The sequence below is a fragment of the Rhinatrema bivittatum genome, chromosome 14 (assembly GCF_901001135.1).
Source record: "Rhinatrema bivittatum chromosome 14, aRhiBiv1.1, whole genome shotgun sequence".
NCBI lineage: Eukaryota > Metazoa > Chordata > Amphibia > Gymnophiona > Rhinatrematidae > Rhinatrema > Rhinatrema bivittatum.
Genome location: NC_042628.1, coordinates 76,304,347 through 76,318,192, shown reverse-complemented (window position 1 = coordinate 76,318,192; position 13,846 = coordinate 76,304,347). Strand labels below are relative to the sequence as shown.

The window sequence follows — 13,846 nt, the reverse complement described above, 5'->3', positions numbered from 1 at the left end:
TGTGGAGAATCTTTTGGGGGGAGGGGGATTCTGTATCAGTAAAGTATCTTTTGGGGGGAGGGGGATTCTGTATCGGTGGAGTATCTTTTGGGGGTGGGGGATTCTGTATCAGTAAAGTATCTTTTGGGGGAGGTTCTGTATCAGTGGAGTATCTTTTTTTTTGGGGGGGGGGGGGGTGAGTGTACCTGTGTCAGTGGAGTGTTTTTAACCAGGGATCAGTAGATAGGGAGAGTCCCTGTGTCAGGATTCCATAATATTCATATCTAATCAGGTCTAATTTCCATAATGTGCTATGGACACTGCTTTAGATCGTATTTGTTTTGTTAAGAAGAGGTTTAATCCTCTTGCTTTGGCAGTGGTCCTAACGTCATCATGTCCCCAGCACATTGGACAGTACCGAGTCTCAGTCTCAGCTCATGACTCTCACCCTGACAGGTGGATCCTCTACTCCTCTCTTTCTGAAGGTTCTGTGATCTCCCCTGGCTTATTTCCTATCCTCAGCCTTATCTCTGCATCTGTGCAGGCAGGGTGGGGTCTGATGGCACCCCAGCTCAGGCAGGTGAAACTGCATATTTCCTCGCAACAAAAGAGGAAATTCTCTGCAGTGCCTGGAACCAGCAGGTTTCTCCAGCTCCCGGATAAACAGGTTCTGCAGCAAGCTTGGGATTCCAGCGAGAGGTGTACGAGGTAGACAGCTAGGGCAGGACCCCCGCTGCAATTTCCTCTGTCAGGCAGGCAGCCTAAGATACGAGAGTCTCCTTCAGCCTGTGAATTTAAGACAGAGCTACAGGAACCTGTGTGCACCAAGGTGCATGCTAAGAAGAAGTAACACTAAAACTTGCACTGCCATCAACAGTGCAGTCTGCTCCATCATGTGCTGCTGTGTGTGTATAAAGAGAACACTGCCATCACCAATGCTGTCTGTTCCATCATGGGCCACTCTGTGTGTACGCAGCGTGCACTGCCGCCGCCAGTGCTGTCTGTTCCATCATGGGCCGTTGTGTGTGTATGTTGCATGCACTGCAGTCGCCAGTGCTATCTGTTCCATCATGGGTCATTGTGTGTGTACGTAGCGTGCACTGCAGCCGCCAGTGCTGTCTGTTCCATCATGGGTCGTTGTGTGTGTACGTAGCATGCACTGCAGCCACCAGTGCTGTCTTCTCCATCTTGGGCTGTTGTGTGTGTACATAGCATGCACTGCAGTCGCCAGTGCTGCCTGCTCCATCATGGGCCGTTGTGCGTGTATACGTAGCATGCACTGCAGTCGCGACTCGCCAGTGCTGTCTGTCTGCTCCATCATGGGCTGTTGTGTGTGTACGTAGCGTGCACTGCAGTTGCCAGTGCTGTCTGCTCCATCATGGGTCGTTGTGTGTGTACGTAGCGCCGTTGTGTGTGTACGTAGCGTGCACTGCAGCCGCTAGTGCTGTCTGCTCCATCATGGGCTGTTGCGTGTGTGTTTATAACATGCAATGCTGCTGCCTGTGTTGTATCTGCTATGTGAACCACTTCCTAGCTGACAATTAAATATAATTGATTTGTGGCTGTATAACATGGCTTATGTAAATATTGGTCGTGGGTTTTTTTTCCTAAGAGCAGGCAGGAAAAACACAGCTCCAGGCTTCATGAACAGCTGCTTGAACACCTTCTGCAGCTGAAAAAAGGGGGTTTTCAAAATGAACCTTGGCAGAAAAGGGGAGGGGGGTTGCACAGATGGGACTGTGATGTTATCTTTTGTGGGATAAGTGCAGCTTAGGTACCCACACCCTTCAGCCCAGGGCAGGATGGACAAGAAAAGAGATCTGGGCAGCTCCACCCTGTCAGGTCCCAAGAAATGAAAAGAGAGAGAGAAATCCAGCAGGAGAGATGTGAAGACGTCTGCACTCCATCAGGACAACACCAGAAACTTTATATCCCACCGCTTCCCTCCCTCTCACTCACCACTTCACTGCTTTCTCTTTCTCTCCTCCTCCCTCACATTTTTTCCCCCTTTATCTGACCTCCTGCATCTTCTGCTTTTATCTCCTCTCCTCCCTTCCCACATTCTCTTCTTTAAGCCCTGCGGTAATCATTCCTCCCCTCTTCCTATCCCGAGACTTTCCTTTTCTCTACCTGCGTCTCTCCCTTGGCTCTGTCTCTCTAACTCCCTGTCTTCCTCCCCTTCCCTCTGTTTAAATCTCCTAAGTTCTGAACAAATGGAATAAAACGTTTTTATAGCATTTCCAGACGGCAGTCTTTCTCCTGTATCGTTCCCCTAAACATAGTAAGAATTTCTAGAGAGCCCTCTGAAGGGTTTTCCCCTGGAAATAAACACCATAGTTTTGCAATCTCAGGGGTGCACCCAGGAATAGATATTGGGGGCTCCTGCAATAACACAGGCCACACTACTATGAAAAATTCCCCCTCTCCCATCTTTGTTTTTTTTTTCCGCACTCCTGAGCTAAAATGCACTCTGAAGGCAAACACCTTTAGTATTCCCATAAACGTTCATCTAGATTTTGGTGATGGCTACTGCTTGTTATCATTAGGCTTTCGATGCCCCTGAGACACCCAAAGTATGAAGACAATAAGATGAACTGAAGGCAGACCTCAGGGGACTCTGAAGAGGAAAGGGGGCACATGTTATTATACTTAGGTTACAACAGAAATAAAGTAAAAAAAAAAAAAGAAAGGAGACCCCGGCATAAGACTATCATGGGCTGATGGATTTCTACAGTGGGCTGTTTGGTTTCCTCACTGTTTCTCTCTATCAATGGGGTCATTTACTAAGGGTTTTTGCCCATTCTGAGTCCAGGGGAATATGATTAGGAGGGCCTATCTTTCTCTCAGGATCCAAACAACTCCTTTTAGCAAGATTTTGCCAAAGGAAATATTATATGGGAAAAGGAAAGCATTTCACAGTACAGAAGGGAAATATAGACAATCCCCAGGTTGTCTCTGGTCACATTGCTTATTTATTTATTTTATTTTCAAAGATTTCTAACCTGCCAATTAAAGGTTCCTGGCCAGGTACATTACATTTCTGGTCCGGCTTTCTTCTGTTTCCCCTGGTCCTGTGAATTTTCTCTGTCAGCTTTGGGAACCAGGCATGGTACAGGAGAAAACGCATTTCTTGTTGTTTCTCTGCTGTTTCCACTTCTGAGGGTTTCCAGTTCAGTTTTGGTTTGCATATTTCTGATTTGTGATCACCAGGAGGTAGGGCATGCAAATAATCCTCATGCATATTCATCGGGGACATCCTGAAAACCCAGCTGGCTGGCGGGCAGTGGAAGCCCAGTTTGAGCCCCCTTGTTCTGGGCTGAGCTGCAATGCTGCCTTTGCACAGGGGTTTTGCTGTTTTTGTAGGACAGGCTCTTTTTTTTTTGCAGGGAGTTTCTGGTGCTGTTACTGAGCTGCCAGCAGAACGTGAATATTCTTTCTTTTTTATGTCTGGTGGACAGCACAGGGGGAACATCCTCGTTCTGGAGGTTCAGGGTTTCAGTTGGGTTCTGCCCATTCTGTATAGTTTTGGATCAAATAATTGCAATGATAAGTTTTACTAGAAGGGGGAGGAATGGAACTGGCTCGAGGTTTCTTTACAGGAGAAGCTCCAGAAGGCCCTTCCGGTAGGGCCCAGGTATGCAGAATGTAGGGTGTGGTCGGCTGGCCCCGCCCCCTCCCCTCCTTGCAGACTCCACCTCTCCAGGCTTTCCCTGCAGCCCCGGGGAAAGCTTTAAAGAGGCCGGCGAGCAGCTCCCCCAGCAGATCGGTGCCGAGAAGCTCGTACAGGCGGGGCCCCCAGGTAGGTAAGGTGGTTGCCGTCTGTTTGTGTAAGGCACTGAGCGGTGCACCCTGAGCTGGGGAGGGGGGTATTAAATCCTAATTACACTTCGGAAAAATTGGTCCTGCTTGGCTTGTTTAAAACGCGGATTTTTAAATGATTGGGCTACGTGGGGATGGTCCGGTGTCTGCCAGTCTGAAAGTAGCATAAAAACGATTTTGTGTAGCAGTGGAATAGCTTAAATGAGTGAAGTGGTATGGACTGGGGTCCGGCTGTAACGCGGTTTAACTGGTAAGAGTCTCCCAGCTGAGCACGTGGTGCCCGAGCCCAGTGCGGGAGCACATCTCGGAGCTCCCGGGAGACGGAGACGGCGCGAACTCACTCTGGCTGGTGAGGGCTCCCTCCCGATCAGCGGAGCGGCCGAGCCAGGATGCGCCTCCCACCCGCTCCTGGAGCATAAGAACATAAGAAATTGCCATGCTGGGTCAGACCAAGGGTCCATCAAGCCCAGCATCCTGTTTCCAACAGAGGCAAAACCAGGCCATAAGAACCTGGCAATTACCCAAACACTAAGTAGATCCCATGCTACTGATGCAATTAATAGCAGTGGCTATTCCCTAAGTAAAATTGAATAGCAGCCATTAATAGCCATTAATTGAATAATAGCCATTAATGGAGCACCGCCTGCGATAGACATCAGAAATGCAGACTCGTGTTCTAGAGCTGGACTAGAACCCAGGGTACTTCTGACCCCCCTCCCCCCCTGTGGCTTTTTTTGACCTCTCCCTCAACAGTAGGCTTCAGATTTTGTTTTTCTGCCCCTTTACCTTTCCTATCTTGGAGATTCACCTGCACGGTGAGGAGGGCAGAAAAGGTCCCACGGTCCATCTGGTCTGCCCAACAAGTGGCTTCTGGTAGTAACTGGCACTACATGCAGGCTACCCCCAGCCTTATGTTAAGTGGAGTAACACTTACCATCCAAACCCAACACAAATACTCCTGGCAGTATTTCCACGGGGTGAGCAGCCTTCTCGAGAAATCAATGTTGCTTGAATGTGCTTTGCTTTTCTGCTTGGCCTGTGTTTGGTGATCACCTGAATCCCATGCCTCTTACCCCTGCCTGGAAGGGAGTCCCGGTGCCAGTGCATCCACCTCATGGAAGCTCATTGACTTTGGCTGGAGGCTGCCCGTCCAGGCAGGTTACCCATAGTGTTTATCCCATGCCTTTTTTATACTTCACCTACGGCTTTCATCATCACCACCTCTTCTGGAAGGTCATTCCCGGCATCCGCCACCCTCTCTGTGAAGAAATATTTCCTGCTGTCTCTCTTATTTTGTGACCCCTGGTTCTACTGTCTGCTTTCCAACACACAGGGTTTGAGGATGGTACAGGTATCTGAAGGCCTGTTTCCCATCTCCCCTGCACCCCCCTCTCTTCCAGGGTATCTGAAGACCTGTTTCCTATCTCCCCTGCACCCCCTCTCTTCCAGGGTATCTGAAGCTCTGCATCCCATCTCCCCCGCACCTCCTCTCTTCCAGGGTATCTGAAGCTCTGCTTCCCATCTCCCCCTGCACCTCCCCTCTTCCAGGGTATCTGAAGCTCTGCTTCCCATCTCCCCCTGCACCTCCCCTCTTCCAGGGTATCTGAAGCTCTGTTTCTCATCTCCCCCTGCACCTCCCCTCTTCCAGGGTATCTGAAGCTCTGTTTCTCATCTCCCCCTGCACCTCCCCTCTTCCAGGGTATCTGAAGCTCTGTTTCTCATCTCCCCCTGCACCTCCCCTCTTCCAGGGTATCTGAAGCTCTGTTTCCCATCTCCCCCTGCACCTCCCCTCTTCCAGGGTATCTGAAGCTCTGTTTCCCATCTCCCCCTGCACCTCCTCTCTTCCAGGGTATCTGAAGGTCTGCATCCCATCTCCCCTGCACCTCCTCTCTTCCAGGGTATCTGAAGACCTGTTTCCTATCTCCCCTGCACCTCCTCTCTTCCAGGGTATCTGAAGGTCTGCATCCCATCTCCCCTGCACCTCCTCTCTTCCAGGGTATCTGAAGGTCTGCATCCCATCTCCCCTGCACCTCCTCTCTTCCAGGGTGCAGATATTCAGATGATTCAGTCTCTCCTCCTCATTCCCATTTTGGCGTGGGGTCTGCACTGATGTTGCTGTTCTCCTAGTAGGAGCAAGCAGTGGCTCTCCACCCCCCCTGAGGTGTTTTGCTGCTCCCATTCAGCCCCCCCACCCTAGGGTGCTGGCCCTGCAGCTGTATTTGGGAGGGGGTCAGTGGTGGCCAGCTGCTGTCCAGAGCTGTTGACCATCTCCAGGGTGGCAGCCGTGGATCTTCTCTGGACCTCTGGGGCCACATTGGGAGCAGTGACGGTGGCCCTGTGAGGCGAGGGGCATCTGATGCAGCTGCACTGGGAGCCTCACTGCAATCAAGGCAGTTTGGGAGTCACATGGGGTCAAATCATTGCTCTCTGCTTCACCCTTAAGAGGTAACAGGGAATTGGATTCAGACAGCAACAGACAAGGGTCCTGACTTTGATGGTCTGGGAAACGAAGTATGGGGGTGACCTGTATGGTGTGGTCAATGCTGGGCAGACTGGATGGACCACTGGTTCTTTTCTGCCGTCATTTCTCTGTTTCCATCAACTGCACTTGTTAGGTGCTGACCCTACCCCCACTCCCCCTAATATCATAAGAGGGAGATGCCCCTTGACGTTATCATTAGAGATGGGCCGGTGCTGGCAGTGGTTCTTATCTGCCCCAGTAGGTTACAAGGGGAGTGAGTGGCAGGGGTCCTGGTCTGCCCGAGTGGGACAGGCAGATGTGGCTAAACCTTTGCTCTCCATGCTGTCCCACGTTTCTGCTGCTGTAGGTACAGAAGTATTTCGGGCAGATGCAACATCTGTGCGTGTTATAAACTGGCGCTCGTGACTGGCGTGTGATCAGAGAGCGGGTGCTCAATCCACCTCTCCTGGGCGCCTGATTTAATATTTAAATAGGCTGCCGTGGTAAAAAGGAGGTGCCAGGGAAAACTTTGCATCCCTAGTGCTTCCCGATATCTGGCAGTCAGGCTAGGAAAACAGAGTAGACTCTCTCCCAATTTTAAGTGTCTGAGCATCCGTTTCCCTAACCTGACTGCGGGCAAAACTTTGATTTTTGGTTCTCCTCTTTTTGGTTTCTCCAACTTAAAATCGCCATGATACTACGTCAGAAACTATAGAAAAGCAGTATTTTCTGCTTTTTTTGTAAACTTTTGGGGCTTGTCAAGAATCAGTGCCTGCTCTGGGACAGGTCTGCTTTGCTCTGGGACAGGCGTTAATTTGAGTAAAAATGTGTTGGGTGCTCACTTTTGTTTTTGCATCAGGGGTAGTGGCTAATAATGCACATTGAGTTGTGTGTAATGAGCACTATTAGCTACACGCTGGTTTGGATGTGTGTTCTGGACACGCTAATCCCCTTATTGCATGTGTGTCCAAGTGCCTGCAAAGCTGGCCGAACGTATTATATTGCATTGGCCTCTTTGTGCATAAATCCAGGCCTGGGGGTTGCTGCGGAGGCAGCACGTGTGCTCCCTGGGGAGGCAGGAGTCAGTTGGGCAACGGGGATGCTTGGTAGCAAGATTCAGGGGGCCATAGAGGGAGCCCTGGTGTGTGGCCCCCAGCTGCACGGACTGGATTAAAGAAGGCTTAGTCCCAGGTAGCTATGAAAGAGCCTTTGGAGCAGTCTCTCTAAGGAGATGGTTGCAATTTGGCTTTCAGCTGAAGGAGCCTCCTTTAAAAGCAGGAACGATATCTTCATGTCTGCTAAGGAGGGAAAACCAGGAGGATCTCTGCAGCCTCTGGCACCACGGGCACTGGAACTCTAGGAGAGCCAGGATAAGAAACAGCTTGGGGTTATTTGCATATCCTAACGAATATGCATGAGGTATAAGTGTGTAGAATTGGAGGCAGTGCATGCAAATATCTCTCTCATACCCAATCACTGTGGATGCCCTGGAAACACTACCTGATGTGGCACTGCATGACTTGGCGATGCCAGGGGAAATTCCTCCATCAGATCTTCAGAAGTTAGTTAAGGCATTGAGTAGGATATTTTATTTTACTAACTTTGTAGCATGGAAAAGCTGAGACGAGGAGATAAGTCTGGGGCAGGCTGGTGCTTCCATGAGGTACTCCAGGTGCTTGCCCAGTGGTGCCAACATCTGGGGCTGGCAGCAGGAAGCCCAGAGGGGTAATAATGCCAGCGACGGGAGCGCTGTCCTGGAGACGAGCAGTGGGTGAGCAAAGGCTGCCTCGGGTGCCACATCCCTGGGCTGCAGGCTGGCTTCACCTTTGCTGAGCGTCCATCGTTGCTTGGATCTGTGCCAGCTTACCCTTCTCACCCACCCTTCTGAAACTGGAAAGTAAAGGTTCCCCTGTGCTGTGACCCTGCTCGTGTATTCAGGTTTTCCATGCATGTATGGGGCACTGAAGATCCTGGGCTGTCCGTGCTGTACTCCTGGGTTACTGCAGCAGCTCCTCATTAAGATATGGCTGGGAATAGCTAAGCAGGAAGCACTTTCAGAGACTTTACACTGAAATAATATCCCATAGTTCTTGTTTCACAGAGCAGGCCTTGCGCAGCCTTCGTGCACGTGAAGCCAGGTCTAAAGGGCCTCGCTTCAAGCATTGTTCATTCTGGTGGTCCTGCACGGTCATGGGGGTCCTGCTGGGGCTGACTTGCCCTGGGCTCCCAAATCCTGGCAAGGTTGGGCCTGCTCTGTGAGAAGGGGGGTGGGGGGTGCTGGAAGCCGCCGTCCCCTGGACGAGAAAGCAGTTTGTACATTGGCTGTAGCAGGGGCCCTTGGATGGGTGAAGCTGAAGGGCATGGCCTTCCTCTCCGTGGCATTGATCAGCAGAAGGCACCGACGCACCCCATGTTTTGTGGGGCTCTGCTGGAGTCTGGCTCGTGGCCGGCGGCCACTTCTCCTCCCCCTCTTACCCTCAGGTCTCCTTAGAGGCCAAACTCCTGCCATGGCCGTGAAAGCAATCTTAGGTCCCGTCACATATAGGGGGCTCTGCCTTAACCCCAGATCACCCCCGCAAACAGGATAATTAGTTTAACTGCCCCTCTGCCCCCACGAGACCTCCGCACCAGCTGCCACCATTAACCCTCCGTGCCCATAGCCATGATCCCATAGAAACCCCCCCCCCCCAGCTGTCTTTACATAAAGCAGTGAGTGCTCCTGCAGGAGCGTCAGACGCCAGGCTGCACTGCCCCAGCGCTGCTGCAGCCTTAAACGGATGCCCTGGGACCCCCCTCCCTGGCCGAGCTTCACAAAACTGACCCGTCTCCTCCTCAAGTGACTTGCTGGTCAGGGATGGGGCAGGGGCTCGGCCTTTTGAAACCCCCTTGAGAGCCTGTGGCAGCTTTTCGAGCCAAGTTAACGTTTGGGGCTGAACGGCTGCACCTGGGACTCGCTGTTACCGCACTTTCCTGGGCGTTTCATGGGTCACAGCTCGCAGGTGACACACGCACACGCGTGTGCTCTTGCTGTGCATCCTTAAATGTCTGCATTTCTGGCTTCCACGCTTGGTGGGGGGAAGGCTGCTGGCGTCACGCTTGCAGGGAGCTTTGATTGCCACGGGCAGGGAGGGGTTTAGCAGCAGGGACCTGATCTGCTGGATTCCTGTCCTCGCTGTAGCTGCTCTCGCTGCTTTTTTTTTTTTTCCCCTTCCTGTGCCTCCCTGACCACTTTCTAGCACAGCCGAAGGGGGAGAGAGTGGGGGGGTAGGTAGCACTACATATCCCAGAGGCCCTGAATAAACCTCTGGTCGCAGCCTGTGCACACCCCCTCCTCTGGGCTGGGAGGAGGATGACTGAAGGGGTGGGAGAGCCAGAGAAACCGGGGTTCAAACCCCACTGCCACTCCTCCTCCTCCTCAGCTTACCCTCCAGTGCCTCAGCTACAAAGTTAGGGCCTCATCTAAGTGGTTTTCCCATAGACCTAGAACGGGAGAAAGGCCCGAGTGACACTAAGTGCTCTGGGCATAGGGAAATAACCTTCGGTATCGCAATGTAATCTCTTTTTTTATATATTCTGCTTTTTGCCATTTCTAAGCAAAGCTGGTGCCTCCCAGTAACAGCCGAGCAAAAGCGCAGTTAGGGTGTGAGCTCCTGCTTAGTAATTGGAGGTCACCCCCTTCCCTGGATCAGACTCCCACGCCGGTTCTGTTCATCCTGGCTCATGGCAGGGATGGGGGAAGCCATACTATTGCTGTAGCAATGTCTTAACGCCCACGTTTTGCTCTTTCCTTAGCACTTCCTGGTTCTGAGAAGCAGGAGCTGCCATGGCAGGGAAGGGATCTTCCAGTGTGGCTTGGCTGATTGTCATTGGCAACGTGGTCATCTTGGTAAGTGGGAGAGCTCCTCTAGCGGGAGGCTGTTGCTGTGCTGTTCATCTTGGTAAGGGGGGGAGCTCCTCTAGCGGGAGGCTGTTGCTGTGCTGTTCATCTTGGTAAGGGGGAGAGCTCCTCTAGCGGGAGGCTGTTACTGTGCTGTTCATCTTGGTAAGGGGAGAGCTCCTCTAGCGGGAGGCTGTTACTGTGCTGTTCATCTTGGTAAGGGGAGAGCTCCTCTAGCGGGAGGCTGTTACTGTGCTGTTCATCTTGGTAAGGGGGAGAGCTCCTCTAGCGGGAGGCTGTTGCTGTGCTGTTCACCTTGGTAAGGGGGAGAGCTCCTCTAGCGGGAGGCTGTTACTGTGCTGTTCATCTTGGTAAGGGGAGAGCTCCTCTAGCGGGAGGCTGTTACTGTGCTGTTCATCTTGGTAAGGGGGAGAGCTCCTCTAGCGGGAGGCTGTTACTGTGCTGTTCACCTTGGTAAGGGGGAGAGCTCCTCTAGCGGGAGGCTGTTACTGTGCTGTTCACCTTGGTAAGTGGGAGAGCTCCTCTAGCGGGAGGCTGTTGCTGTGCTGTTCATCTTGGTGAGGGGGAGAGCTCCTCTAGCGGGAGGCTGTTACTGTGCTGTTCACCTTGGTAAGGGGGAGAGCTCCTCTAGCGGGAGGCTGTTACTGTGCTGTTCACCTTGGTGAGTGGGAGAGCTCCTCTAGCGGGAGGCTGTTACTGTGCTGTTCACCTTGGTAAGTGGGAGAGCTCCTCTAGCGGGAGGCTGTTGCTGTGCTGTTCATCTTGGTAAGGGGGAGAGCTCCTCTAGCGGGAGGCTGTTACTGTGCTGTTCATCTTGGTGAGGGGGAGAGCTCCTCTAGCGGGAGGCTGTTACTGTGCTGTTCATCTTGGTGAGGGGGAGAGCTCCTCTAGCGGGAGGCTGTTGCTGTGCTGTTCATCTTGGTGAGGGGGAGAGCTCCTCTAGCGGGAGGCTGTTACTGTGCTGTTCATCTTGGTGAGGGGGAGAGCTCCTCTAGCGGGAGGCTGTTACTGTGCTGTTCACCTTGGTAAGGGGGAGAGCTCCTCTAGCGGGAGGCTGTTACTGTGCTGTTCATCTTGGTAAGGGGAGAGCTCCTCTAGCGGGAGGCTGTTACTGTGCTGTTCATCTTGGTGAGGGGGAGAGCTCCTCTAGCGGGAGGCTGTTACTGTGCTGTTCACCTTGGTAAGGGGGAGAGCTCCTCTAGCGGGAGGCTGTTACTGTGCTGTTCATCTTGGTAAGGGGAGAGCTCCTCTAGCGGGAGGCTGTTACTGTGCTGTTCATCTTGGTAAGGGGAGAGCTCCTCTAGTGGGAGGCTGTTACTGTGCTGTTCACCTTGGTAAGGGGGAGAGCTCCTCTAGCGGGAGGCTGTTACTGTGCTGTTCATCCCTCTTTGAGCCCAAACTGGTAGTCCTTGAATCCAGTCCAGGAGAACCTCGGCTCTGTTTTTAGACTATCCAGAAACAAATATTCATGTAACCCCAGTGCTCAGTAGGGGACACTCAATACCAGGACCAAGTCTGGTTCCGCAAGGTCTTTCATCCCTTCCCTGGCGCAGGTCCTGTGTCAGGGGTAAGAGTCACCTGGGCCCTAGGTGTTACCAGTTCCTTTAATGTGTGCCAGAACTGGTCTGAGGAAATCATTCAGCCGTGGGAGAGTGGCATCTTCCACCACTCTCCTAGAATATGCATCCAGGAACTGGGTCTGGGTGAAACTGTGAGCCACTGGCTCACCCATAGGGTCCCTTAAGAAAACCGAATAAGATTAACCTGGTGCACCTTGACCGGGGGGGTTTCTGTCCCTTAAGGGTTTCTCTCAAAATGCCTGGAAAGTCTCCATGGTTAACTTTGGTAGCAGCTGAGCTCCTGGTGGGTAACCTCTGTACCCGAACCCTGTTGGTATCTCCTTCTCACTGCCTTGCTGGTCCTGCAGCAGTTTGATCCACCGAATTGGGGAAATTGCAGCTGATCCAGGTCCGGCCGGATGTGCATCCCGCGCCGGCCACCGGCGGCTGAAAGTGAGGCCTGGCTCTTCCGTCGTGCACGCGGCTTCCGCTCCCCCCCAGGAAGCAGGAAGGTCAGGCCATGGTGGAGCTCATCCCGCCCCCTGCAGGAGGCCGTGTGACCCCATACGTTGCCCGTAGGCTCTCGAGGCACAAACTCAATGTATTGAGGGAGTGTGAGAATGAATGCAGTCGTGCATGTGTGAGGAGAGAAAAGCTGTGCAGTCTTAGGATGACTGGAAATCAGAAGATTCTGCTCTTTCAAAATATTTATTTTGGGGGGAATAGAACTTTTTTAACTATTGGATTTTTTTATTCATCAGATGTTTGGGAAACTTTGGATATTCATTAAGGGGTAGATTTTTAATAAATAAGCGCACATGCGTGCGCTACTCACGTGCACACGTGGACGTGCAATTTTATAACGTGTGAGTGCTGGTGCACGCATGCTATAACATTCTGGGTCGGTACGCGCAAGGGGGGGGTTATAACTTAGCAAAATTGTGCTGTGATGCATTGGGGGCCTCCCCCCATCCATATCCTAACCACCCCTATTTTTTATATTTTACCTTTTGCTCCTGCAAAGGAGCAGGCGCAAGTTGCACCAGCACAGCAGGTAATGGCCGCTGTACCAGGTGCCTCTAGCCTAGCCCTGCCCCCTTTTAAAGCCTCGGCACTTCACACATCCTGGGGTTAAAATATGTGGCCCGGTCACGCACGTAAACCCTGGGATTTGCACACGCCGGGGTCTTAAAATCTACCCCTAACTGGTTTGAAATATTTATTTATTATGAATGATTAAATATAGATTGCAGGATGGGCCTGGGACACACATTTTCACATAGGGCAGCAAAAAAAAAAGCTAGCACCGGCCTGAGCTGAACAAACAGCCACTTATACTCCAACTGGTGAGGAAACTCACCAAAACACCACAAGCTTTAGAAAAGAGATGCCACTTGTTCACTAGGTGGAAGGGGACCTGTGTTAGTCTGGACCACAGGAGCTCCCATTAACCTGGCTGAGACGCTTGTGTTCTGGGCTGTGTTTGGTTTGTGTGTGAATCATTGTTGGCGATGACCCTAACTGGAAAGGAATGCAAAATATTAAAACAAGACATCATAAAGCCTCTAGCGATGTGTGGTGCAGCCTCATCTCGAGTAGCATGGGGTTCGCCCTCATCTCAGACAGCAGAGCTACAAAAGGTCCATGAGGCGAGGCCGAACACCTTGAATAGAGGTCTCTAAAGTCAGGCCTGGGATGGAACGGCTGAGCAGGGCCTGCTTAGCGACTCTTCAAGACTGGGTGTTCTGTGAAGTTAATAGATGGCACATTTAAAACAAAATTAGAGAAGTTTGTTTTTCTCCCTTGGTGCATGATCAAAACTGAATTGTTGCCAGATTGTGGGTAAAAGCAGTTAAGCATAGCTGGGCTTAAAGGGTCAAGTTCCAGGAGGCGCTACCAGTTATGACCACAAAGGATTGGATCTGCTGGTTACATGTGATCGGGATTGGCCACTGTCGGGATACTGGGCTTGATGGGCTGTTTGCTCTGACCCAGTATGGCATTACTGATGGTCTCGTTTTCAGAGCATACAAATCTTGTTCATCATGGCCAACTCGAAAATCAGACTCTGTTGTGTCCCAAGGACTGGCATGTAAGCAATTACAGAACTCCCTGAAGAAACTCAGGAGT

The 13,846-nt window shown here is 51.8% G+C and overlaps 1 protein-coding gene across 2 annotated transcripts in view; it reads left to right on the top strand.

Moving 5' to 3' along the window:
* The first annotated feature begins 3,634 nt into the window (after nucleotides 1–3,634).
* Nucleotides 3,635–13,846, top strand: part of UPK1A (uroplakin 1A) — a 33,203-nt gene continuing 22,991 nt past the window's right edge. The window contains exons 1-2 of one of the 2 annotated variants that reach the window (XM_029577144.1): nucleotides 3,635–3,778; nucleotides 10,052–10,145. In XM_029577144.1, coding sequence (XP_029433004.1) covers nucleotides 10,083–10,145 — 63 coding nt within the window. In that variant the 5' untranslated portion in view covers nucleotides 3,635–3,778; nucleotides 10,052–10,082. Of the gene's footprint in view, nucleotides 3,783–10,051; nucleotides 10,146–13,846 lie in introns of both variants that reach the window. The other variant, XM_029577145.1, reaches the window with a different exon arrangement.